This window comes from Juglans microcarpa x Juglans regia, chromosome 3D (genome assembly GCF_004785595.1).
Source record: "Juglans microcarpa x Juglans regia isolate MS1-56 chromosome 3D, Jm3101_v1.0, whole genome shotgun sequence".
Classification (NCBI taxonomy): Eukaryota; Viridiplantae; Streptophyta; class Magnoliopsida; order Fagales; family Juglandaceae; genus Juglans; species Juglans microcarpa x Juglans regia.
In genome coordinates this window covers 14,912,756-14,936,111 of record NC_054598.1, presented here as the reverse complement: position 1 = coordinate 14,936,111, position 23,356 = coordinate 14,912,756, and the positions used below count along the sequence as shown (strand labels likewise).

The 23,356-nt window shown below is 36.1% G+C and overlaps 2 protein-coding genes across 15 annotated transcripts; one reads left to right on the top strand and one right to left on the bottom strand.

Annotated features, from left to right (window-relative positions):
- The first annotated feature begins 6,963 nt into the window (after positions 1-6,963).
- Positions 6,964-15,042, top strand: LOC121254992. 12 transcript variants are annotated; one of them, XR_005938760.1, is made up of 4 exons: positions 6,964-7,687; positions 12,491-12,787; positions 13,132-13,188; positions 14,803-15,042. XR_005938760.1 is itself a non-coding variant. In XM_041155281.1 (3 exons), exons 1-2 carry the CDS (start codon positions 7,026-7,028, stop codon positions 12,753-12,755), a joined length of 927 nt encoding a protein of 308 aa, XP_041011215.1. In that variant the 5' UTR covers positions 6,964-7,025; the 3' UTR covers positions 12,756-12,787; positions 14,803-15,042. The 12 variants fall into 12 exon arrangements, 4 of the variants coding, with proteins under 4 accessions (XP_041011215.1, XP_041011214.1, XP_041011212.1 ...); XR_005938757.1 differs by having other exon boundaries at positions 14,182-15,042; XR_005938761.1 differs by having other exon boundaries at positions 13,132-13,233.
- LOC121254991 (probable serine/threonine-protein kinase PBL28) lies at positions 13,972-17,011 on the bottom strand. 3 transcript variants are annotated; one of them, XM_041155274.1, is made up of 7 exons: positions 16,575-17,011; positions 16,414-16,503; positions 15,929-16,315; positions 15,683-15,846; positions 15,456-15,560; positions 14,360-14,482; positions 13,972-14,283 (listed from the first exon to the last, which is right to left on the bottom strand). In XM_041155274.1, exons 1-7 carry the CDS (start codon positions 16,804-16,806, stop codon positions 14,047-14,049), a joined length of 1,338 nt encoding a protein of 445 aa, XP_041011208.1. In that variant the 5' UTR covers positions 16,807-17,011; the 3' UTR covers positions 13,972-14,046. The 3 variants fall into 3 exon arrangements, with proteins under 3 accessions (XP_041011208.1, XP_041011209.1, XP_041011210.1); XM_041155275.1 differs by having other exon boundaries at positions 16,414-16,461; positions 16,575-17,007; XM_041155276.1 differs by having other exon boundaries at positions 14,082-14,482.
- Between the last annotated feature and the right edge of the window lie 6,345 nt (positions 17,012-23,356).

Sequence of the window (23,356 nt, the reverse complement as noted above, 5' to 3'; positions counted from 1 at the left end):
ATTCGGGCCCACGAGTTTATTCACGTTCGATGCTGTGCTCATATCATTAACCTCATAGTTGTTGAGGGGTTAAAAGAGGTTGATGATTCCATAACCCGAGTCCGCAATATTGTACGATATGTGAGGGGTTTCCCTCAAAGGCTTGCCAAGTTTAAGGCAATAGCAGAAGATCTTAAGATTGAATGTTCTAGTATGCTGTGCTTGGACGTTTCGACTCGATGGAATTCTACATACATGATGTTGGATGTGGCACAGAAGTACTAAAAAACATTCGAGCGGATGGAGGTCAAGGATGGGGGCCTGAGGTATGCTTTGTTGGAGCCAGCAGGACAGGGGCTCAGTGTGCCGGACGCACATGATTGGACCAGTGTGAGCTACTTTGTTGAATTTTTAAGAACTTTTTATGACATAACCATGCGGCTATCTGGATCCAAATATACGATTGTGAACTCATTCTTCAACGAGCTCTCGGAGCTTCACTTCCAGTTGGAAAATAGTTGTACTGACTCTGCTGGATTGTTATCTACTATGGCTAAGAGGATGAAGATCAAATATGATAAATATTGAGGGAATATTGAGAAGATAAATAGATTGCTATTTGAGGCTGTGATCTTTGACCCCCGAGTTAAGTTGGCCGTTTTAGAATTTTGGATAAATTCCGTCCTCGGGACAGTGAAGGCTACAGAATTTATTAGATTGCTAAAAAGTGATGTTGATGACTTATATAATCACTACAGTAATAGTTGTCAGCCTTCATCCACAGCTGGTAGCTCCTCACATTCGAGGCCGACGGGATCGACAGTTTCCTCAGGTGATACTGACCCATCTGTAGGGGTTAGAGGCCATCGTATTATACGGCAGTATCATCAACTCATGTCAACAAGGAATATTATGCATTGTACATCTGAGATTGAACGATATTTTATGGAAGCTGTTGAGGCACCTAGTGATGTATTTCAGTTATTAACTTGGTGGAAAGTTAATTCCACCAAGTATCCAGTTCTTTCCCGTGTGGCCCGAGATGTGCTAGCCATTCCTGTCACTACGGTTGCCTCAGAGTAGGCATTTAGCATTGGAGGTCGCGTGTTGGATGTTTATCGGAGTTCATTGTCACCGTCAACCGTGGAGGCCCTCGTTTGCACACAAAATTGGATAAGTGAAACGCCCATTGGACTAGATACCGTGGACGTTGATGCCGAGAGCTATAGGCTTAAATCGGGTAAGTTTATATGCTTTTAAATGATGATTTAATTATTTTTAATGTTTCTCACTTTTACTTTTTATGATTTTATAGATCTAATTGTAAACCCTAACATAATTACCGATGATTGAGAGTCTGGAACGGATGCCACTTGAGAGTTGGGATGGAGTTGAGAGAACCCCCTTTCTTGGTAAGAATCAAATTATACTTTTACCGTGTTCAATTTTTTATTATCAATTTTTTTTCATTTATTGATTGCAACTTGCTATCTTCATTTCAGGCATGACTAATGGAACAAAAAACATTTGAGTGAAATCTGTGTTTAATTTTTATGTAGTTATATTTTAAGGCTGAGTCATATTGTTATTACGTTATAAATGGGACTGTTATAACTTATGGCTACATTATACATGTTATTTACTTTTTAAACTATTTATGTAGTTATATTTATGTAGTTATATCCCGAGCAAAGACGTGGGATAAGTACTCTTTATTTTATAATTTCTATTAGTACTTATCCATCCTCTCTCAAACGTTTATAATTTATTATCCAACTGAAATTAATCGAATTATACAAATTCTTACCATCATTCTTCTCTATATATACATACATCATCTAAGCTTACCTCGACATATGGAGGATACTTGTGATCTAAAAGTACAACTAGTGATGTGAACAAATTTGAAGGGATAAATTATGCCCATCAAAAGCCTTGAAAAAGCAAGTGTTGCATCAACAACAAGCCTCCATACTCTAGTAAATTAACCACAACAAAACAATTGCAATTTGTAGTGCACCCAAGGGTTAAAGTCAGTTAAAAATTTGTGTAATTTTCGACTCATGAGTCATGAGCACTTTTAATGCTAAATTTCAGTCAGACATAAAACAAATTAAAGATATAATCAAAATTTAGTAACAAAATCAGAAGGAATATTTAAAGTATTGAAAACTCTTGAATAAACCAAATATATGTAGATGGTTCACTTATAAAATAATATATATGTTGTTGATTTCCAAACGAAGGTCGGAAATTTCATTCGGAGTCGGAGCTCCAACCACCGTTCGGAGTTCCGATCGGATGTCGGAGCTCCGACCTCCGATCGGAGTCGGACTCCGACTCCAGTTCAGAGTCGGAGTCGGAGGGGCAATTTGACTCCGACTATTGTCAGAGTCGGAGGTCGGAAACGACAACTCCGACTCCGTCGGAGTCAGAGCCCACCCCGACTTCGATTCCTAAGAAGAAGGAACTTGAGTTTGTTGTTGATTTTAGACCAATAAGCCTTTGTAATGTTTTTTTATAAGTTGGTCTCTAAAATTTTAGCAAATAGGCTGAAGAGAGTCTTACCTAATGTTATTTCTCATTCTCAAAGTGCTTTTATTTCGGGTAGACTCATTACTGATAATGTTTTAGTAGCTTATGAGATGATACATTATCTTCACCATAAGAGAAAAAGCAATAATGGTTATATGTCTCTAAAGTTAGATATGAGTATAGCCTACGACAGAGTGGAGTGAGATTTTCTAGAGAAGATTATGTTAAGGATGAGTTTTTAGGAAGCTTGGGTGGCCTTGATTTTGAAGTGTGTAAAAACTGTGTCGTTTTTCATTATGATCAATGGTGAGCCTAGGGGTCCTATTAAACCTTCTAGAGGACTAAGGTAGGGGGATCCTTTATCCCTTACCTCTTCTTTATGTGTACTCAAGGACTCATCAATCTCTTAAACCAAGCTGAAGTTGCGAAGAAGATCCAAGACATCAAAATTTGTTAAGGAGCACCTAGACTTAATCATCTGCTCTTTGTAGATGATAACCTTTTGTTCTATAAAGCATATATGAATGAGACAAGGCAGATTCACAATCTACTTTAGAAATATGAGAGAATTTCTAGACAGCAAGTTAACAAAAGCAAAACATTAATGGCTTTCAATAAGAATGTTAGTCTTGTGAAGCAGAAGGAGATAATGTAATTTTGGGAAGTTAATAGTTTTCAAAAATATGATAAATATCTGGGACTTCCCCCTACGATTTGTAGGGCAAAAAAAAAAAGACTTTTTCAGAAGTCAAGCATAGAGTTTGGCAAAAGATTCAAGGATGGAAGGAAAAAATTACTTTCTCAAAGAGGAAGATAAGTTTTAATAAAAGCTGTGGCATTGTCTATCCCTACTTACTCTATGAGCTGTTTCAAGCTACAAGGAAATCTTTGTAAGGAATTAGAAGGTTTAATGGCAAGGTTTTGGTAGGGCCAGAGACAAAATGAGAATAGAATACATTGGGTCAGTTGGACAAAAATGTATGAAGCTAAAGGGGAAGAAGGTATAGGTTTCAAAGACATTAAATTTTTCAATATGGCTCTCCTAGCAAAACAAAGATAGAGAATTATGCAGGAAGGTACATCTTTGTTACACATAATTTTTAAAGCTAATTAAGTACTTGCCTCACACTAGCTTTATGGAGTTAAAGTTAGGTGCATCTCCCTTTTATGCTTAGAGAGGTATTTGAGAAGCTAGAAAGTGCATAACAATGGGAGGTAGATGGAGAGTTGGAAATGGCAAATCTAGAAACATATGGTCGTATTATTGGCTTCCATGATTCAGAAATCTATTGCAATATAAGAGATGTGAGGGTTGTTAGATTCAAGGAGATACAGTTGAGAGTTTGATTGATAAAGATACTCGAAGATCAACTCAACATACTACTATCACCAGGTGCAGTTACATAAATCTTGAAGATCATTCTTACACCTAGAGTTAGAGAAGATTTGGATTCGAAGATGAGTTGAGATGAGTTGAGATGGATTGTGAATAGTAGTGAGATGAGTTGTGAATAATAGTGACATTTGTGAGTTAAAGTTGATGAATAGTAATGAATAGTAGTGAGATGAGTTGAGATGAGTTGCGAATACAAACTGGTTAAATGATCTAAGAACCTGAGAAGGATGAGAACTTTTCTATTAGAAGTGCCCATAGATTAATCAAAGATGCTGATGAGAAAAATATGAAAGGAGAAAGCTCAAACTTAGGCCAGCAGAAACAACTTTGGAAAGAATTGTGGAAATTACAGATGCCTAATAAGGTAAAAGTCTTCTCTTGGAGAGCTTGTAAAGATGGTTTACCCACACAACAACACAATTTATTAAAGAAAAATATTATCAATGAGGATTGTTGTGTTTTCTGTGGTAAGGTTAGTGAGGACCTTGTTCATGCACTAGTTCTCTATTCCTCTGTGAAGGAGATTTGGACTAAGACTCTTCCTTTTCTAAATCTGTCTAATGTCTACAATCATTTTGCTAATATAGCTAGACATGTTAGGGCAGAAGGCAATAGAGAGGGATTGGAAAAGTTTTTCCTTTTTTCCTGGGGCTTGCGGTATATAGTCGAAATCAGAAGATTCATGAGAACAATATTCTGACAGTGAAGCAGGTTGTGGATTATGCACTATTTTTTCAGAAAATTCATAAGGTAGCCAAGGTTTTAAAGAAGCAGAGTTATAAAACATAGTGCTGTTGGGTTCATCCAAATGAAGGCTCTCTCAAACTTAATGTAGATGGAACTATCTTTCAAAATCAACATAAAGTAGGGGTGAGTAATTTTAAGAGATCACAAAGGGGAGGTCCTTATGGCTGCAAGCAAAAAGGAATATGAAGTGTGTGACCTTTCTGAGATTGAATTGTTGGCTATGTTTAGAGGTTTGCAACTTTGTGTTACTCATGGCATTCAAGACCTCATTCTGGAAAGTGATTCGCTACTTATGGTGAATGAAGTCAAAGCTGTTGGGGATTCAATGTCCCTACAAAGAAATCTCATTACATAGATAAATGTGTTAATGAAGAAATTCAGGAGTTGCACTATTCAACATACTGCACGAGTAGGGAATGAAGCTACCCATAAGCTTGCTAGATATACTTGACATGTAGATGATATTTATGTATGGTGGGATTCTTTCCCACATTATGTATTACAAGTCATCTAGGTTGAGAAACTTTTGTAATTCTTTGAAGTAATGAATTTGTTGTCATATAAAAAAAAAAAATACCACCGATATTGGAATGAAGATTGATTTAAATCAATCCTCATTTAGTAACTAACAGCTGGCCTTAAAGACCAGTCTTCATTTCTTTTCTTCTAAGTAAGCAAATTTCATTAGAAAAGAAAAAGATGATACATGAGGAGGGGGTGTGGTTCTCCAACAAATACCCCAATACAATAACCACAATGCAAAAGTGGTAGAAAAAAGGAAAATAAAACGGATTTTAGAACCAATTTCTTAGTCCCCACCCATGCCCTACAAAGAGGACGTCATCTTAAAAGATGGTTTTCAAGTAAGCCACCCCTGGAGGCGGTGTAAGCTGTAGGTGTACTGCAGTTTGTTGTCTTAAGATATTTTTTGGAGAGATCCATAGTCTATTTTTCAAGATCATTGGTTAGGGAAAACGATAACATAGTAGAAAGACTGGCATCGACTGGACTAATCTGCGACAGATCGTCTGTCTACCTGTGCCTCTGTGGTAGCGCGTGGAGGCCACGCACCGATGGTTGAGAGGTGAGGTGGGGTATATCTGAAAGATCGTGAGGTGAGAAATCTGCTAGTATGACACGTGTGGCCAACGGAGTCATCGGGGCTCGGAAGCAAGCTGCGCGTGAGGGTCAAGCGTTGAGATTTTTGGCGCAGCTCTATGTCGTCCTGGTAGATCGGGGGCAATACGGTTGCTTGGTGGGGCGTATGTCGACTGATGGTGGCCAGAGTGCAATAGATCTAACGAAAACCAAACTGGTGGAGGGGATGAGAGAAAAAAACCACTACCATGGAAGCATATTCACACAGTGGTAGTGGAAAGGAAATGAAGATGGAGAGGAGGGTGGAGAGCATATTCACACAGCTCTCACCCTCCTCTACGACGGAGGCTCTCAGAGTGATATAAGCTTTTTAGAGAGAGGAGTTTTTTTGACCAATCTTCATTATTGCTTAACTCCAAACATAATGGATAAAATAATGCCAGACGTTACTGACAGCTCAAAAGGAAAGGATTGGGGGCTTGCCTAGGGCGCCCCTCTCCTTTATTACATGTTGATCTTAACAATCATTTGGTCTTGAACAATCTGTGTAATTAGGTCTTAAACAATTTGAGTTTGATTGAAATATTGAGATTTTAAGTATTAGGAAAGTTGTAAAAAACTAGATTTTGAAGAATATAGGATTAAGGAAAATTAGGGGTATGTAATGAGAATTATAAAGTTAATATATAATTTGATTTTATTCAAGATAGAGTTAATTTGGTCGAGAAGTGTGAAAACTCCATAAAGAAATGTCCAAATACAGCATTTGCAACAAAAATCACAGATTTGAGGAAGGGTAATGCTTACTTGGGCAAATTGCGCGAGTCAAGCTTAGATTTTTACAAATATAAAATATTTTAAAAACTTTCACATATTAAAAAAAGATTGAAAAAATGATGAACATTGAATATTGTATATCATGTTTTATTACAAATACGATTTATATTGATTAATTAAATAAAAAGGAAATAGATGGATTCTATTAAATATAATATCCACCATATAATAATATTATGAAATGAGCATGCCATTCTTTAATACAATAAGATAACATTGATTGACAATTTTTTTTTAAAATTAATTTTCAATTGGTAAGAAATATTTTAATAATTTAATTCTCCTAAAATGTGAATTTATATTTTGTTGAAATATAGGTGTTGAAGGACTAATAATAAATTTAATATCAATAATAATAAATTGATGATGATGATGTAGTTTATCTCATCGGCTCGAGAAAAAAAAATTGAAAAATCACCAGGGTCTGCGTTCTATGGCTGCGACAGTCTCGCTCTCTTTCTCCATAGATCCACAACATCATCACTTCTCCTTGAAGACGCACTTCAAACCCCACCCAACACTCCTTCTCACTCCCTTACCACCTACCCTCAAACACCCACTTCTTATTTCTCGCAAATGTTACGCCTCCAAATCTTCGTCCTCTTCCTCCCACTCCACTCCTTCAACAGCCACAAGCTCTTCTTATCCTGAAGACCCATTTCGAACAGGTCGGTTTCTGAGTAATGAAGAACTTGAAAAGCTCAAACTCCTTGGGGATTTCGAGTATTATCGGGAGCTGGAATCTGGGTCATTGTCGGTTCGGGTAATGAGGGCGGAAGAGATGGACACTACCGTTGCTTTGCTTGCCGAATCCTTTGCGGAGTCCATGCTTTGGCCTTCTGGGTATCTGTCCCTGCTGAGGTTTTTAGTGAAACAGTACTTGATTGAGAGACGAACTCTAATGCCCCACACCGCCACGCTTATTGGTTTTTACAGAAGAAAAGAAAATGGAATATCAGAACAAGAAGAGCAGTTGGCGGGGACTGTTGAGGTTTGCTTTGATAAAAGGGGTGCAAATGCTTCTCCTCCCACGCCTACTCCTCCCAAGAATTCACCGTATATCTGTAATATGACCGTCAAAAAGCCACTCCGCAGGTCTTTTTTTTTGTTTCGATTGCTGGATTTTCACAATTAGGTTTCACTTTCCTAATTTGTTGTTTTCTTTGATATTTGAATTCCGTGTTTAGAAGACAGAAATTATTTGTTGGGCTAGTACAAGTTAATGTGGGTTCGCATGCTATGTTGACAGGAGTATCTTGGGGTGATTGCGGACTGCCTTCTTTTTCTGTAGCAAAGTAGTATAGTTTTGTGTACTCTTCTCGAGTCTTCTACCGTAAACTGAAATAAGAAATGAACTTTTCACTGCTATAAAAATATATACAAATAACGAGTTCATTTCTGTGAACTAGAATAACAGCTCATGTTAAAATGAGCACTAATAAACAATGGCAGGATCCATTATATTTAGGGCACTGCTGTCAAAATGACCTTGGAAACATCAGGGACGGTGTACATGTCCTTGTGGTGGCAAGTGGATAATTTGTCGATTTAAAGCATTGGCATTGGTTTAGCCAAATGCCTTTTCATCTTCAAATTTAGCTAATATCATCCACATTTGGTCCACATTGAATTAGTCAAACTGATTTTATCTAAAGTATGAGCTACAGTAATTCTATCATTCTTTTCAAATATGAAATGTACTGTAGCTAGTCTAAATGTATTTTTTAATTATATTTCGGCACCCTTCCCGTGGCTCTTCTTCTTCACTCCTTCACGGTGCCTTTCAATTTTTATTATTTTTCCCCTTTTCGTCTTGAAAATAAGAATGCCCTGAGGTGGTATGGAGGACTTGGGTTCTCTGTGGAGTTATCAAGGGGTAGGGGTAGTATTCCTCGTCTTCATGTTGCCTCCCTTAGAATTTCTATTCTGGGTCTCTCTCTTTTGACATTTAAAGCATCCCCACTCCCTGTTTTTCAACTCAAAAGTTTTTATTTTCTGTTTAATTATATTCTATTTAAGTTTCTTTCTGGGTACGTTCTCATTTGTCTACTAATTCATGTTTTTGCAAAGGAAAGATTTTCCGCCATGCATAGTATTATTTTCTTTTCGTTTTGAACACCACCATGCATGGATTTTGTCAGCATTCTTCTCCGGAAAAGACTTTTGGTCTCAATGGGTTTCTTTTGCTTCAGTAATTCTCCGGAATATAAGCGTATCCCTCCTTTTTCAGTTTCATTAAAATTTATGTGTTGTACATGCAAATATTTTTTGAAGAAATTGCAAAATTTCCCTTCTTTTGGTCAATTTCTCCAAGTTTTTCTGTAAAAGTGCATGTTTTTGGTCCGTTATGCTCAGAGAACATCAGCGATTTAGAATGTCTTAGTATTGATGGAAATTTTGATATTTCTCTGCACTAAGTTGTATAGTGCAATGTACAGTTCGAGGGTCTATTAATGGTGACATTCATTTTTTTTCCAATTTTCTTCTCTTGAATTTCAAAATGAGGGACTTGTCTTGATGGTCCCTTTTTATGATTTTACTGTTGCTCCTAACTTTGATGTGGATTTTTTATTAGTTGGATTAGTTTGATACCTCCATTTCTGCCAATAAGATGCTTTGATTTTTTAAAAAAGGAATTGGTCGATATTGATTTTAGTAGTGCTCTGAATTCATTAATTCGTCAAATTTCTCAAGAATTTCATAGATATTGCACTTTTTATACCTCTGAGTCAGGGTTTCAATGCCTTGCTTAAAATATTAGAGATGTTAAGTATGCACCCCAGAATTATTTATATGTCTCTCTCTCTGCATTTTTTTCTGCCAACTATTATGTTCTATGACTTCTTTTAAGGAGTTGTTTGCTTCATAGATATAAGTTTATGTATTGGGTGAGGCCTTCTTGAGTGGTAGATCTCCTGTCATATGTTGGAAAGGGCAGTTTGGAAGTCCTCAGTGCTTATCATTGTGGAGAGTGGAGAATAGCATAGTTTTGAAGATTGTGAAAAGTCAGTGGTAGACTTTAAGTCATTCTTTCTCAACACAGCCCTTCATCTATTTCAACCTTTCAGGATTTTCTAGATCTTTGTCCTCTTGCTAGTTAGGTGTTTCTCTTGCATATTCCCTGTGTACTAGAGTAACATGCTTTTTCATTGAATAAAACTTTATCTTATAAAAAGATAGTATAAGCTTTTTCATTGAATAAAACTTTATCTTATAAAAACACGAGTTCTGTTGGGCTGTTATTTTGGGCAGCAACTATTGGCACATGTAGGGCTGTTGGGCTGTTATTTTGTTATATGCTTGTGATCATGTGATTTTCTCTTATGTTATTTTGTTATATTTTGAGATTATTATATTATAGATATGGGATTTTTATGGATTGTACATATGAGATTTTTATTTACATATGAGATAATGCACAAGAGAAAATCTTGGGGCCGGATGGGTTTAAAAGAGGTTTTCACACCAGACAATAGTAGTGTGCCACGTAGGCACTCCATGAAAAAAAATGCTGGAGCCGCGTCTGCTCGATCCCCCTCTTTAACCTTCAAATCTCTCTCCCTCCCCTGCCTCATTTCATCTGCATGCAAGCCTCATTTCTGAAAAATCCCTCTTTCTCTCCATCTCCCTCCTGCCCGATCCTGGTCTCACCATGACACGACGACAAACAAAACAAAAGGAAAAGCGGGACAGTGCCCACCTTGTTAGAACTCAAACTGTTACTCGCACAGTCACAAATGTAGCCGAGGAAGAAACCTATGTAATCAGAACCAGAATGGCACCAGCCATTGCCATTGAAGCCAGCCCTCGAGCAATGACTCTACTTCCCGGTGCATCACGAAAATTCTCAGTGACTCTCACCGTCAGGTCAGTGACTGGAACATACAGTTTTGTAGAGGTTTTAATGCTAGGCAGCCGAGGGCACAAGGTGAGGATCCCAGTGGTAGCTATGGGATACCGAAGATAGTTGACTTAGGGGATCATATATTGGATTGGTCAATCTGAAAATTATGGGATGTGGTGGTAATATTCTTTGTAATATGTGGGAATAAGAGGCTAGATATTTTTTCTGGAATATATATATATATATATATATATATATAAATTGGATCGCTGTAAAGATAACTGGTATAAGTTTGCTCGATGTCTACAGGCATCAAACAGGTTTGATTCGACATGCCTAGTTATTCTTACTTATGGGCTTCATAGTCTATGTATTTCTTTTTTCTTTTTTCAGAAATGTAGATACATATGGGAAATAACTCTCTACATTCGTTACTTGTTCTAAGTTTTTGTCAGAAGCATGGAACATGTTTGATAGAATGTTTATTGTTTCAGACAAATGTTTTCAAATGTGTGTGTCGTGGTGGGAGTAGGATCGGGCAGGAGGGAGATGGAAAGAAAGAGGGTTTTTTTCAGAAATGAGGCTTACGTGCAGATGAAATGAGGCAGGGGAGGGAGAGAGATTTAGAGGTTGAAGAGGGGGATCGGGTGGATGCGGCTCCAGCATTTTTTTTCATGGAGTGCCTACGTGGCACACTACCATTGGCTGGTGTGAAAACCTCTTTTAAACCCATCCGGTCCCAAGCTTTTCTCAATGCACAAATATGTACATATGAGATTATTATATTATAGATTGTTGGATTGTGAAAATGAAATAAAAAAGTAATTAAAAAATAAAATTAGTTAAAGAAATATAAATAATAAAAAATAATAATATTTTATTATTATAGAGAATGTGATTGCTAATCCAATGTAGATTTTAAGTGTTAAGTGATTAGCTAAAAGTTAAAAAGTTACATATTCTTCAAATTTTGAAGATTGGAATGATCAATCCAATGCCAATGCTCAAAAAGGGGTATTTTGAAATTCTTGGGAATTAGGGCAAGAGTTGGGATAGCCTATTAATGATGTGAGATAATCTGTAAATACTAATAAAAATAAAAAATAATAGTAAATAATTTGTAAATAGTAGTGAAGTAGCTTGAGGTCACCCTTATCAAACACAGTAGTTTTTTTTCCCGTTGAAACCCTTTACCATTGGGTGGCCAATTATATTTGTGATGATGTGCCTGATTTCAATCTGTACTTCTTGTTCTTTTTCCTTCTAATGTTTAGTTAGATTTCTGGTAAGGAGGATAACTGGGCACACTTACACATGGAGACAGATATGACTGTCTTTTATCATCGGCATTGTGATTGTTTATTCTTTGCAATTATCTAATGTGAGGTTTTCCTGGATTCTTATTCCTTCTTATTATTGTAGATAAATGCTGACACAACAATGCCGTCATCGTGATACCCGTATACATATTGATCATTCTTTTATAGATAAAAGTAGAACTCCCACCTAACTTTCTAGCTTCTAGTCAGGCATTGACCTATATTTGTATCCAAATTTGCCTACAATGTGAGTAAATACCCAAATTCTCTCTATTCAAGGAATCATGCTTCATTTCTCTAGCAGACAACTAATGCCTTACAACTTCTGGAGTTCATCATTCAAATTGGGTATGAAGAGGCTGAAAAGTTGGAAAACACCGGAAGTTAGGATCGACTCAGATGAGAAAAGAATGCATATGATTGTGAAAAACTTATTCCTTCTTTTACCCTAAACATGGAAAATTCTGATATAAAATTTCGAGATGGATCTTAACGTGAAAGGCTGTAAAATTATACTTGCATCTTAATATACATGGTAATGTTAGTCAATGTTATTTTAAAAAAATATTATCACCTTTATTTTTTTTTCTCTTCTCTTAGACTCTTTATTGTGAACTGTAATCTGAATTGAAGGTTCTCAGGGCTATAGTACCAGTTTCAAACTTTCAAAAGCGATAGCATTTCTATATCTAGCAAAGCATTTCACGTTTATGAGTTATATTTTGTATCTTTCAGGAGGGGCATTGGCTGGCATCTCCTAAAGGCAAGTGAGGAACTAATTTCGGAGATGGGTTCCTCAAAAGAGGTCTACTTACACTGCAGAATGATTGATGCAGCTCCATTCAATATGTATGCAAAAGCAGGCTACAGCATCGTCAAGACAGATAGTATTTTGATCCTGTTGATGTTGCAGAGACGTAAGCACTTGATGTGCAAGGAACTTCAAGCCCGAAGAAGCCCTTCTGATATGTCAGATTCTGATGAAGAACGAGCATCTTGAATGGATACGTGGATCATAACTATATCTATTAGGTACAAGCATTTACTGCCATGTTTTATTTATTTACAAATGAATCTTGCACCTTCATGTGCTGCTTTCACTAATCTTTCAAGCATTTATTGTCATGTTTTATTTATTTACAAAAGAATCTTGCACCGTCATGTGCTGCTTTCCCTAATCTCTCTATCTTACACACACGCTTACATGCATGTGAATTAATATTGTATGGTTCACTCAGTGTTTCTCCATTGATATCTCGATTGTGTTTGGGTAGATCTTTCTGTAAGTTGCACTTGCAATGATTAGATATATGAATCTTTTCCTGTTACATTTTTCTTAACTCCCTTATAGGCCTTTTGGGGTTCTTACTTTCCAGGACATGCGTCAACGCGATTGCAATGATCGACCAGCTGGGTTGAATTGTTGCTTTGAGGTGAACCTTGATACTCAAGCATCTTGTTGTATTCTGTTGTGTATGGTAGGGCTCCCATTTTGTTGCATGTAGATTGCATTAAGCATCTCCATGTGATCGTAGTCCCTTTTTTGTTATAAGATGAGCCAATCCTATCTTGATTATCTTTCCAGTTATGTTATATGTGATCTTGAAGTTTTAATATAAAAGATTTTGTCCCAAGTTTCTGAAACTAATACCACATCGAGCATGAGTAGTAGAAGTGATTTATCAACTCCAGGTGATACTTAATATGGATGGTTGAACTATATCAAGTACTGCTGAAGAATTGGAACTTCATGCAATTCTCTTCCTGTTTCTGGGTTTCAAGAATACATATAACAGAAAATAGAAAATTTGATAAGTTATAACTTAAACTAGAAAATATAAGTTTTCTAGACCTTTTAATTATATTTTCTTGAACTTAGTGTATAGCGTGTAAGCATAAGTAGGCCAGAAAACAGAACCACTGTGTATAGCCTATAGAAGCAAAGGCCACCGAGTAAAAAATTCAGGACAAAAGGTGATGATAGCAGAAAACTATACATGGTAGGAAATGATACCTTTGTATTGTTGATTTACTTGCCAGGTTCTCTTGTTTGTAAACCGAGAAGCCACATTCAATGTGATCGTATTGCATTGCTGCTGTTGTTTCTGTTAAAATTATATCTGTTTTCTCTTTCTTATAAATCCTTATCAAGTGATATCATGTTTATAATGTTGCGGTTGTAGGATCACGAGCTATATAGTTTTAAGAATCATTAATAGAATATAAAGGATCTTCTTCCTCTTTTTTATTCACTTAGAGCACTTACACCCTGCTTAAAACATCGGGCTTTATTAGACCATTCTTAAAGTGTGCATAGCCGTGCCCAAGCCTTTTGAATTTAAATAAATAATCACTTGGATTTCTTTTACACATTCTGCCATTGAGGGTCTCTCACTACTCTCAATACGGACACATCTTGATGCCAGGTTTGCAAACATGGCTATAGACTCCATGGTGTATGAACTTCGGCTCAGCTCTGGATCTATCACCTTATGCAGTTTCTTCCGATCATTCAATATGTGCCTTACCTGAAATATAAAGGAGTGTACATTTACCCTTCTGTCATTTTTAGTTCCAAAGATTCTTGTAAGACATTTTTCTTACCTGTAGTACAAGGTTTTGATCGTTTGGTCCCTGGTTTAAGTCCACGGCTCGACGTCCAGTCAGAAGCTCAAGAAGAACCACTCCAAATGCATAAACATCACTTTGTAGAGTGAGTTTCCCTGTCTGTTGTCAAAGGAGACATTTCAATGCTCAGAGTCCACTTGTTAAATCCACTGGAATTAGAGAAAAAAAGAAAAGGGAAGAGAAGAGAAGAGAACAAAGTCTACTAGCAAAGTATTTAGAAAGTGAGATATTAAATTGTTGAACAACAGCATATTGTTTTTGTTTTGCATACTCGGTATTGTTGAAAACTGTTCGGAATATGGATGATATTCTAGAGTTCATATGTTATGTGTTTGTTTCGAGTGTGGATTGGTCCAATTGGAACCCCGTGTTGCCATATAATAAATACATTTAAGACATTAATCACTGTATTCTGTCAGGGCAATCAGAGCAACTATCCAGGCCATATGGTATTCTGTCAAGTCACATTGGAACTGAATCAACATATCAGCTGCTTACAATTCCTACCGTACATCTTGGATACTCAGAATATTGTTGCAGCTGCAACCTTTATCGAGGGAGGGAAAATCTTCTTGTGCTAGTTCAACATGGCATACATAAAACTCAAAATAATATTTTAGACCTACCCTGTAATTTGTAGCTTTGCACCTATTGAGTTATCTATTTGTTTTCCTTGGGGACACCTAGGATCTGATGTTAACTGCTAATTGGGTGTCCATGTCAAGTTGCATATGCTTGGGGATTAGTTGGGGGCCTTGGGGCGAACCCCTGGAGACTCTTGTCATATATATAAGATTAATACTGAAAAAATGACCTCTTTCTTGCAATTATCTGCAAGACGCGAACACAATCCTATTGCTGCAACTTAAATGGATGACGCTTTTGTATTTTCTGGGGAGTTTTGGTTTCTCCATAATGCATGTCTATATTTATTTACAAGTATAAGCCATGCTTTTGTATATTGCAATTTTATCCGCATATGCATGTAGAAAGAAAGAGATGGCAAAACATCTCTGAAAGCATTGAACATGTATTAAATTGAAAAGTTGTTCCCTGTAACAGGGATGCATACCGATGTATACTCGGGATCAAAATAGCCGAATGTGCCAAGCACTCTAACTGTTACATGGGTCTCCTGTCCCTCTGGCATTAATTTGGCAAGCCCAAAATCGGATATCTATGAAAATTAGGAAGTCAGTCTTGAACATTTTAGTGTATATACATTAAAGAGAGAAGAAAAAACCCAATGGCCTGATAATTACAAATCATTGAGGAAAATTTCCAATAAAGGTAACTTACCTTTGCTTCAAAGTTGGCGTTTAGAAGAACGTTGGTGGACTTGAAATCTCGATGAACAATTGGAATCCCAACATCAGAACTAGAATGGAGATAAGCAAGTCCTTTAGCTGCTCCAAGGGCTACTTTGAGTCTTTTAGGCCAATCCATTTTTGCTTCCCCAATACCTATATGCAGTCGTAAATTAACAAAAGTTAAAAAGAGTAAACTCTGAAACGAGATTTGGTTTCTATGACAATCGAAACCAACCGTTTAAATGATCTTGCAGGTTTCCATTCTGCATATATTCGTAAACCAGAAACCTGTGCTTCCCATCAGCGCAATAGCCTATCAAGGAAACCAGATTTGGGTGAGCAAGTCTGCTCAACATATCAACTTCTACTCTGAACTCTCGCTCCCCCTCGGCTTTTTTAAATGGTGGCAGCTCCATTTTCTTGATTGCTACCACCTCTCCTGACCGCAGAGTGCCTCTGTAAACTCGTCCGAATCCTCCCTTTCCGAGCAAATTCTCTTCACTGAATGAGTTTGTTGCTGCTTCCATTTCTTTTAGCGTGAAAACTGATGATCCATTGTGCCTTTTCGTGGGTTGAGGGGTTTGATCTTCAAGTTGCCAAAATTCCAGAGGTTTATAAATCCCTGAAAAGCTCCGGAGACAAATATGAATTATAGGGCTACAAGAACAAGCTTCAAAGCACAAATTGTTATAATGCGTAACTTAAAGAAGCAGAACATACAAGGGTCTATGCTGTCATGGGACTTGCTTCTCCGGCGCTTGTTCCACGCTGAAACCAATCCGAAGGGCATAGTTGCTTTCTTGAATGAATCTAATTCTTTGTTAAATATTGAAATCACGGATATATCACACGAAATAGACAATTTGAATGGATAAACTTACTTCCAAGATACTTTAGGGTGTCACGTAATAATTGGCTGAGGGCAATCCAGAATATCAACTTGGCCTGATTGGTTGCGAGTTCAAATGTCCCGCTCAAGCCCAGAAATAAAAAAATAACACAAAAATGGCGAAGATTATGAGCAGAAAATGGGATTTGATGGTATGAGAATACCTTCAAGAGTACGTGTAGATCAAGGGAAGTTAGATCTGCAGAATGAATACTCAACAGCATCAATATCTCTGATATCCCAACAACTAGGATTTATTTGAGAGAGAGCTAGAGTTGTACTTGAAGGAAAAGTAAGAGGCAAAAGCAAGGAAAAGTAGGTATTGCTTGCTTAACTTCGGATGAGAAGTGATGGTGGGAGGCTGTTCAGTTTGATAAGGAAATAGAATCTGTATTCTCTGCCTCAAAATTCTTTATTTTTTTTTTTCAAATTTTCTTTTTTGCACATTTTGTGAAGAGGAAAAAGGTGGCGGTTGTGATGGCGCTTTCTTTCGTTTCTCTAACCCACCCTTATTCTATCCATGATATAAAATTGTTTATCATTTCACTGTTTGAAGATGAGTCAGCAGCTTATGAGGAGATGGTCAATGATAATTTCATTACCAAACATGTCAATAAGAATAGCATCACCACCTCTGAATTTCTTCCCTCCCCATCTTTTCTGCCCAAGAAAGAAGCAAGCTAGGGTGCTTCGTTCCAACAAATATTCTTTCCATCGAGCTACCGTACCTACAACAGAAAAGACTTTTTGCAAGGAAAATATCTCGTTCCAAAAAGCCTTTTTTCATTACAAATGCCTCTTAGCAACGAACAATGTTCGTTGCCCTACTTTGAGAATTGCCGCGTTGGCATTTGCCATTCTCCGACGACTTTTATTTTCGTTGCAAATACGCACTTTTGACAACGAGAATCTTTCGTTGCATATATATATATTTTCATTGCTAAAGTCCATCGAGGAGATTTGGAAAACAGTTGCAAATATATATTAACAACGATTTATATTCATTGAAAAACAACAGTAGCAACGAACTTGATTTGTTGCAAATGTAATCCTGCATTGAATAAAATTGTTGCAAAAAAAAATTACAACTTTTTTTTATGCATCTCAAATATATTGCAACGAATCAAATTCATTGCAAATCTATAACTTGCAACCATTTGTTTCGTTGTAATTGAGCAGTTGCAATATTCCACATTTGCAATGAAGCTAAATTGTTACTTTTTGACAATTGCAACGAACTCATTCATTGCAAAAATACATTTGCAATGAATGTATATTGTTGCAAATGTAGTTCACAATGAAGTTAAAAGACATTTCCAACGAATTATAAAACATCATTTGCAACGATGTCCATTTGTTGCAAATCAAGTCCACAATGAATGGATTTGTTGCAAATGATTTTTTCCAACGATTTACATTCGTTCCAATTGTGTGACGCCCCTAGATTTTTCTTGGGATTGAACAGACATCTGAAGCGTTGATATATGCAACACAAGGTTGCCTACCTCCATTCATGATAAATAAACAGGTAATATTCCTAACATGCATCTAACGGTATGTAATATTTGCAGCGGATAATTTTTTTTTTCTTTGAGCAACATTATTCACCAAACTAATAATATCTCAATTACTTAAAACATGATCCATATATACTTGACAAAATAAACATTCATGATTACAGTATGGGGTCTCAGAAGACTATAATCTCAAAACATGAGAGACCGAGCTCCATAATTACATTATCCAAATATACTATTGGACTAGTTTGTTGAGTAATTCTCGTTACTCAACTAACGATGCCAAAATATTGTCAAAAAATCTAACTATAGAGGCCATAAGCTCCGTGTCGCGCCTGCGGCGTCTAGTCAACCTCCTCTAGTCTGTTAGTGTCTGCTCTCTGCTCTAGTCCTAACATATCACCTACCATTTAGGGGAATGACAACAAGTTAACAGGAAACTTCCACGCAGGTTAATGATGCATGCATAACAGTAAAGGTATGAATGCATAATCAAAGTCAATAATCAGAATAACCTAACTTGAAATAACATGGCATGAGCTGACATAACTTGAACTGAAACGTGAACTGAACTTGAAACTTGACATGACATGAACTTGAAATAGAGACGTGACATAATATGAACTTGAAATATAGCAAGAACGTGAACTTGAAACTTGATATGAACGTGAAATTGAACATAACATGACTTGAAACGTGACATGAATATGAAATAAATGAACTTGGAATCTTGTTCAATAAGCTTGATTAATAAAGTGATCATGTGGGTGCTACATGGGTCCCCTAGAGACATGTGTCCTTGCTGATTACCGCATCACAACACATGGTATCTGGACCACCTGTGAGTGCGTTAACACGTGCTCCACAATTGTTGTGGCCTCACGTATTCTACGTGTCACAATTGTTGCGTCTCACGTGGTGTATGCGCCACAATTGCTGTGACCCCATCGTCATGTGTCACAATTGCTGTGACCTCATGAATTGTTTGTGCCATAATTGCTATGAACACACGTGAAATAAAATATGGCTCCATCGGTGTTAGTGTTTGGTGCGCTCCCGTGACCAGCTAGTTAGGCCCTATTCGTAACCTATTGACTGCATTTTGTCAACCCAAAGAATTTCACACCTATTTAGACACTTCAGTTTGAATAAATAAGTTCCACTACAATATTACCCCATCCTAACTCTTAGGGTCATGATAAACATGAATTGACTTGACATGACTATTCTCGAGATACACAAACTGTACCCGAGATGAAATGTGACATAAATATGAAAGGACAGAAGTCCTGACATATCGTAACATGACATAAACGTAATTTGACAGACATGACGTACTTGACAGAAAACATTTCATAACATGAAACAAACAACATTTTATAACATGCCATAAAATATAACATATAACATTTTGTAACATGGCATAATATGTGACAATGAACATTACGTGACATGATATACATATAACAGATGGCATACGTAACATGACATACTTGCAACAAATGACAATACATGATAGAATATATTGTATAACAGATGAGTATTTCGTGTAGTATACATCATGTGTAACAAATAAACACGCAATTAATGTGACATGGCATGGCATATATGATAACATACAAACACAACTGTAGTTCCCTTACCCATCACACATACAAATAAACTGATAGTAAGTTAATAACTAACTTATAGCGATCGTCGCATTACTAGAATAAAGAGTGAAACACGAGAAACTGTAAGTAGGGATTCTGAAAGTTAGAAATTTAATCATTAATAATTAGAATCAAGGAAAAAAAACTAACTTAGAGTAAAATTATCATGTTACCCTCTAAATGTGGAAAAATGACCATTTTAACCATAACTTAAGAATTTTGCATCCTAACTCCAAAAATTACCAAAATTTATATTACTTATATAAATTTTGTCCTAAACTCAAATATCGATTTAGAAAAATTTAAAATAAAACACAACTATGGAAAACTCACTATAGCCAAAACATCCATAGGCCATTTCTCTTGATTTTTTTGTTGCAATTCTTCCAACTTTCAAAACTCATGATTAAACCAAAATTTCTTCTAATATACTCATGAAATTATCCTAAGATCAACTATGCTTTTAAAACATAAAAAAAAAGTCACAAAAAAAAAAAAAAACACAAAATACCACTTGGAGTACTCGGCTCCACACTTAGTCCAAAAGCAGAAACATTTTCTTAACTAGATTTGATCAACCACTTGATCTATGACTTAAAAGATTAGATCTTCAAACCAAAACATCCTATGGTTTAAAAAGGTGTCCTTAAATAGGTCCAAACTTTAAACTCAAAATCACATGGCTAAAATAACCAAAACATGGATCTAATAAAAATATGAAGCCTTTGGCCTAACCGAGTATCCTCTTGCATAAAAATTCATATGTTCGAAACTAATACAAAAAATCTTCAAACTAACATCCTAACATGCATATAAGAGGCTTAGGATCATCCGACAAAATATCAAAGCCATTGAAGTAAGATTAAACCACGAAATATTTACACTTTCTCAAAATAGAAACTATTTTTGCTATTCCAGTTTCTAAGTTTCTAGATCTAAAATTTTTTTTATTAAAAGCTTTAATCATGCAAAAAGTCCTCATTGAAAATTCATATACACATGTTAACAATACTCCATAAAAATTTTGGACCAAGATCTTTCCATTAGCTTGGTAAAAAACTCCAAAATATAACACTCTCTAGTTTAATGTCCAGAATGACCTTTCCATGGTTAATTTTGACCAATCAAATGACCACGAAATGAAACGAATAAGATATCCATAGAAATTACATTAAAAGATGAACAACTTTCATCAAGGAGTCATCGTGAGAAAATATTTACAAGGGGTCGAAAATCACCACACAATACGACTAAGAAATCAACCCGAAAGGCTCTTAAGGGTTTCTATCTAAGAACAGGGTAGGAAAGTGATGAAATGAAGTGAAATGTCTCTTGCACGACTCTAGACTTCTGGAGGGGGGAGGTATGAGCTTGAATGACCCTATTAGTACAACTAGTCCATGAACAACCAACCATCGCACTGTAAAAATTGGATAGGTTCAATCTATGGTCATTGGGGCCTTTATTGAAGGTGCCTATGTCACAAAAAGTGAAGAACAGTGATGGAGAAGGACTATTGCTACTGTTGTGAGGTATGGAGGGTGGTGAGGTGGAATTTTCTCTCCCATCAAAAAACTATTTGGGGGCTGCCAAGGGCAGAGGCTGGTCTGCCATGTAGGGGAGGAAACTTCCTCAAGAATCTTTGCCAAAGTGGCCAAATTCGTGGACCTTAACAGCTTCAATTTGGGATTTAGAGAGGGTTTGGTTAGGGTTTGTGATGTTATCAAGCCCAAATCTAATTTTTCTTGATCCAATCAAATTTCTGAATTTAAAAGGTTGGATAATGATATCATAACATGAATTTGAGGAATAAATAGTATGTGAAAGTGATTTAATCAATGGATTAAACACAATACTGGAAATCAGATTTAAAAGGGTTTGGAGGCCAACTTTAGGGTTTGGAGAAACCGTTAGGGTTTCGGTTTCAACCAAGTTTTTGGAGTTTCAATTGGATTCCAACTATTTAGGATTTCACTAGGGTTGAAACCCTCTTTGGTTTGGCACAATTTGGTAGATCAAATGGAAAATAAGGTTTTGCTTAGGTGGCATGATCTCACATCTTGATTCTTTCACAATCCATCTCATGGTTCCTCTTTGTGCCAAGTGTCCAATACTATTCACTAAGTGTGACTCAGATTTTGTGAAGTGTCGAAATAAAACTTCTCTAACCTAATTTTGACATTCCACACTATGATTTTGAGAACACTACACTAGATTCTACTATTGAGGTTACTATTTACTCTGGGAAAGTAAAAAATAAATTTACACTGTAAAATCTTAAATATTCATACAAACCTAATTGTGCACTTTTTTTTTTATTGAATTTCAATCCCGAAGTATCTCGAAATAAGCAAAATGCATTTTTGAACAAATTTATCGTCTGAAAATTGAAAATGAGATTATTGCGCCATAAAATCCTAAATAATCATTTGAGTCTAATGATTTAGACCATATCTCAAAGTGACACTTCTAACTACATCAAAGAAATAAAATTGCGTTTCTGGCACCATAATGAGTGATATCTCTAACTATGCTGACAAACTAAAACCTACGCGATTGGTCGAATCGTGAAAACTTACGGTGTTTTCAAGAGATTCCAAAAGACTATAGAAATTTCACCATTGAATTTCTAGCGGGTTGTTAGAAATTGTATTGCAAAAACAAAATATATTCGTTGCAAATCGACATTTCCAACAATTTCCATTCTTTGCAAAATATTTCTCAGCAATGAAACACTTTCGTTTCAAAAGTACTGAACATTATTGCAACAAATTTTTTTTTCTTGCAATTTGTCCTGTTGCAACGAATAAATATGGTTGCAAAAGTATATTTCAACTAGATAATTTGTATTGCAACGTAAGCATGCCGTTGCCAATACGCTAAATTTGTCACATTTGTCGTTGCAATTATTTTCGTTTGGCTTCGGTAACTTAATTGGTGCTGGGTTTTGAATTGGCTTGCAAATTAATGGAGTACCAAATGACCGAAATTTTAACAAATCGTCTATATACCTATTGTCCATTATTTCACAACGCAATTAAACTCATTGGACAACTACTACATATAATGTCATGGACTTATAAAAAAAAATCATCTGCAACCTAAAATGCACCATTGGATTGACCAGATCTCTTACAATCTCATCTCACATGATCTATTATATCATTAATAAACTCAAACATATCAATTTCAAAATATAGTGCACAAGGACATGCATTATTAGTTCTTACAATAATATTGTTATCTCTATGTTCCACAATCACATGCTTATAAGCACATGCATTTCATTAAATTTATAGCATAATAGCTTTAATACAAGCACTCAACGTACACCATTTCATTGATTTCCATTACAATATCAAGGAAATCATTCATGCTCGATCACACAAAAATATTAATATGCAACTACCTTATATATATAGTCCAAAAACCAGTTGCATACAAATGTAGTTCTTGCCTTAACCTAGCTTCCAAAACTAATTCTAACATTTATCACTTGACTAACATTAAGTCCAAATATAGTAATGTGAGATTTACAAAATAACCTACATTGATCATTATCAACCACATATTTACATCATTTTCCTCACTTAACAAAATAACTT

Bases quoted from the DNA above. Each gene is read 5' to 3' on its own strand.
- LOC121254991 (XM_041155274.1), bottom strand. From the start codon at position 16,806: ATGCTGTTGAGTATTCATTCTGCAGATCTAACTTCCCTTGATCTACAC. The intron at 16,316-16,413 runs GTATGTTCTGCT...GGAGCTTTTCAG, and splicing joins CCATGACAGCATAGACCCTT to GGATTTATAAACCTCTGGAA. The intron at 15,561-15,682 runs GTAAGTTACCTT...TAATTTTCATAG, and splicing joins ACGCCAACTTTGAAGCAAAG to ATATCCGATTTTGGGCTTGC.
- LOC121254992 (XM_041155281.1), top strand. From the start codon at position 7,026: ATGGCTGCGACAGTCTCGCTCTCTTTCTCCATAGATCCACAACATCAT. The intron at 7,688-12,490 runs GTCTTTTTTTTT...TGTATCTTTCAG, and splicing joins GTCAAAAAGCCACTCCGCAG to GAGGGGCATTGGCTGGCATC.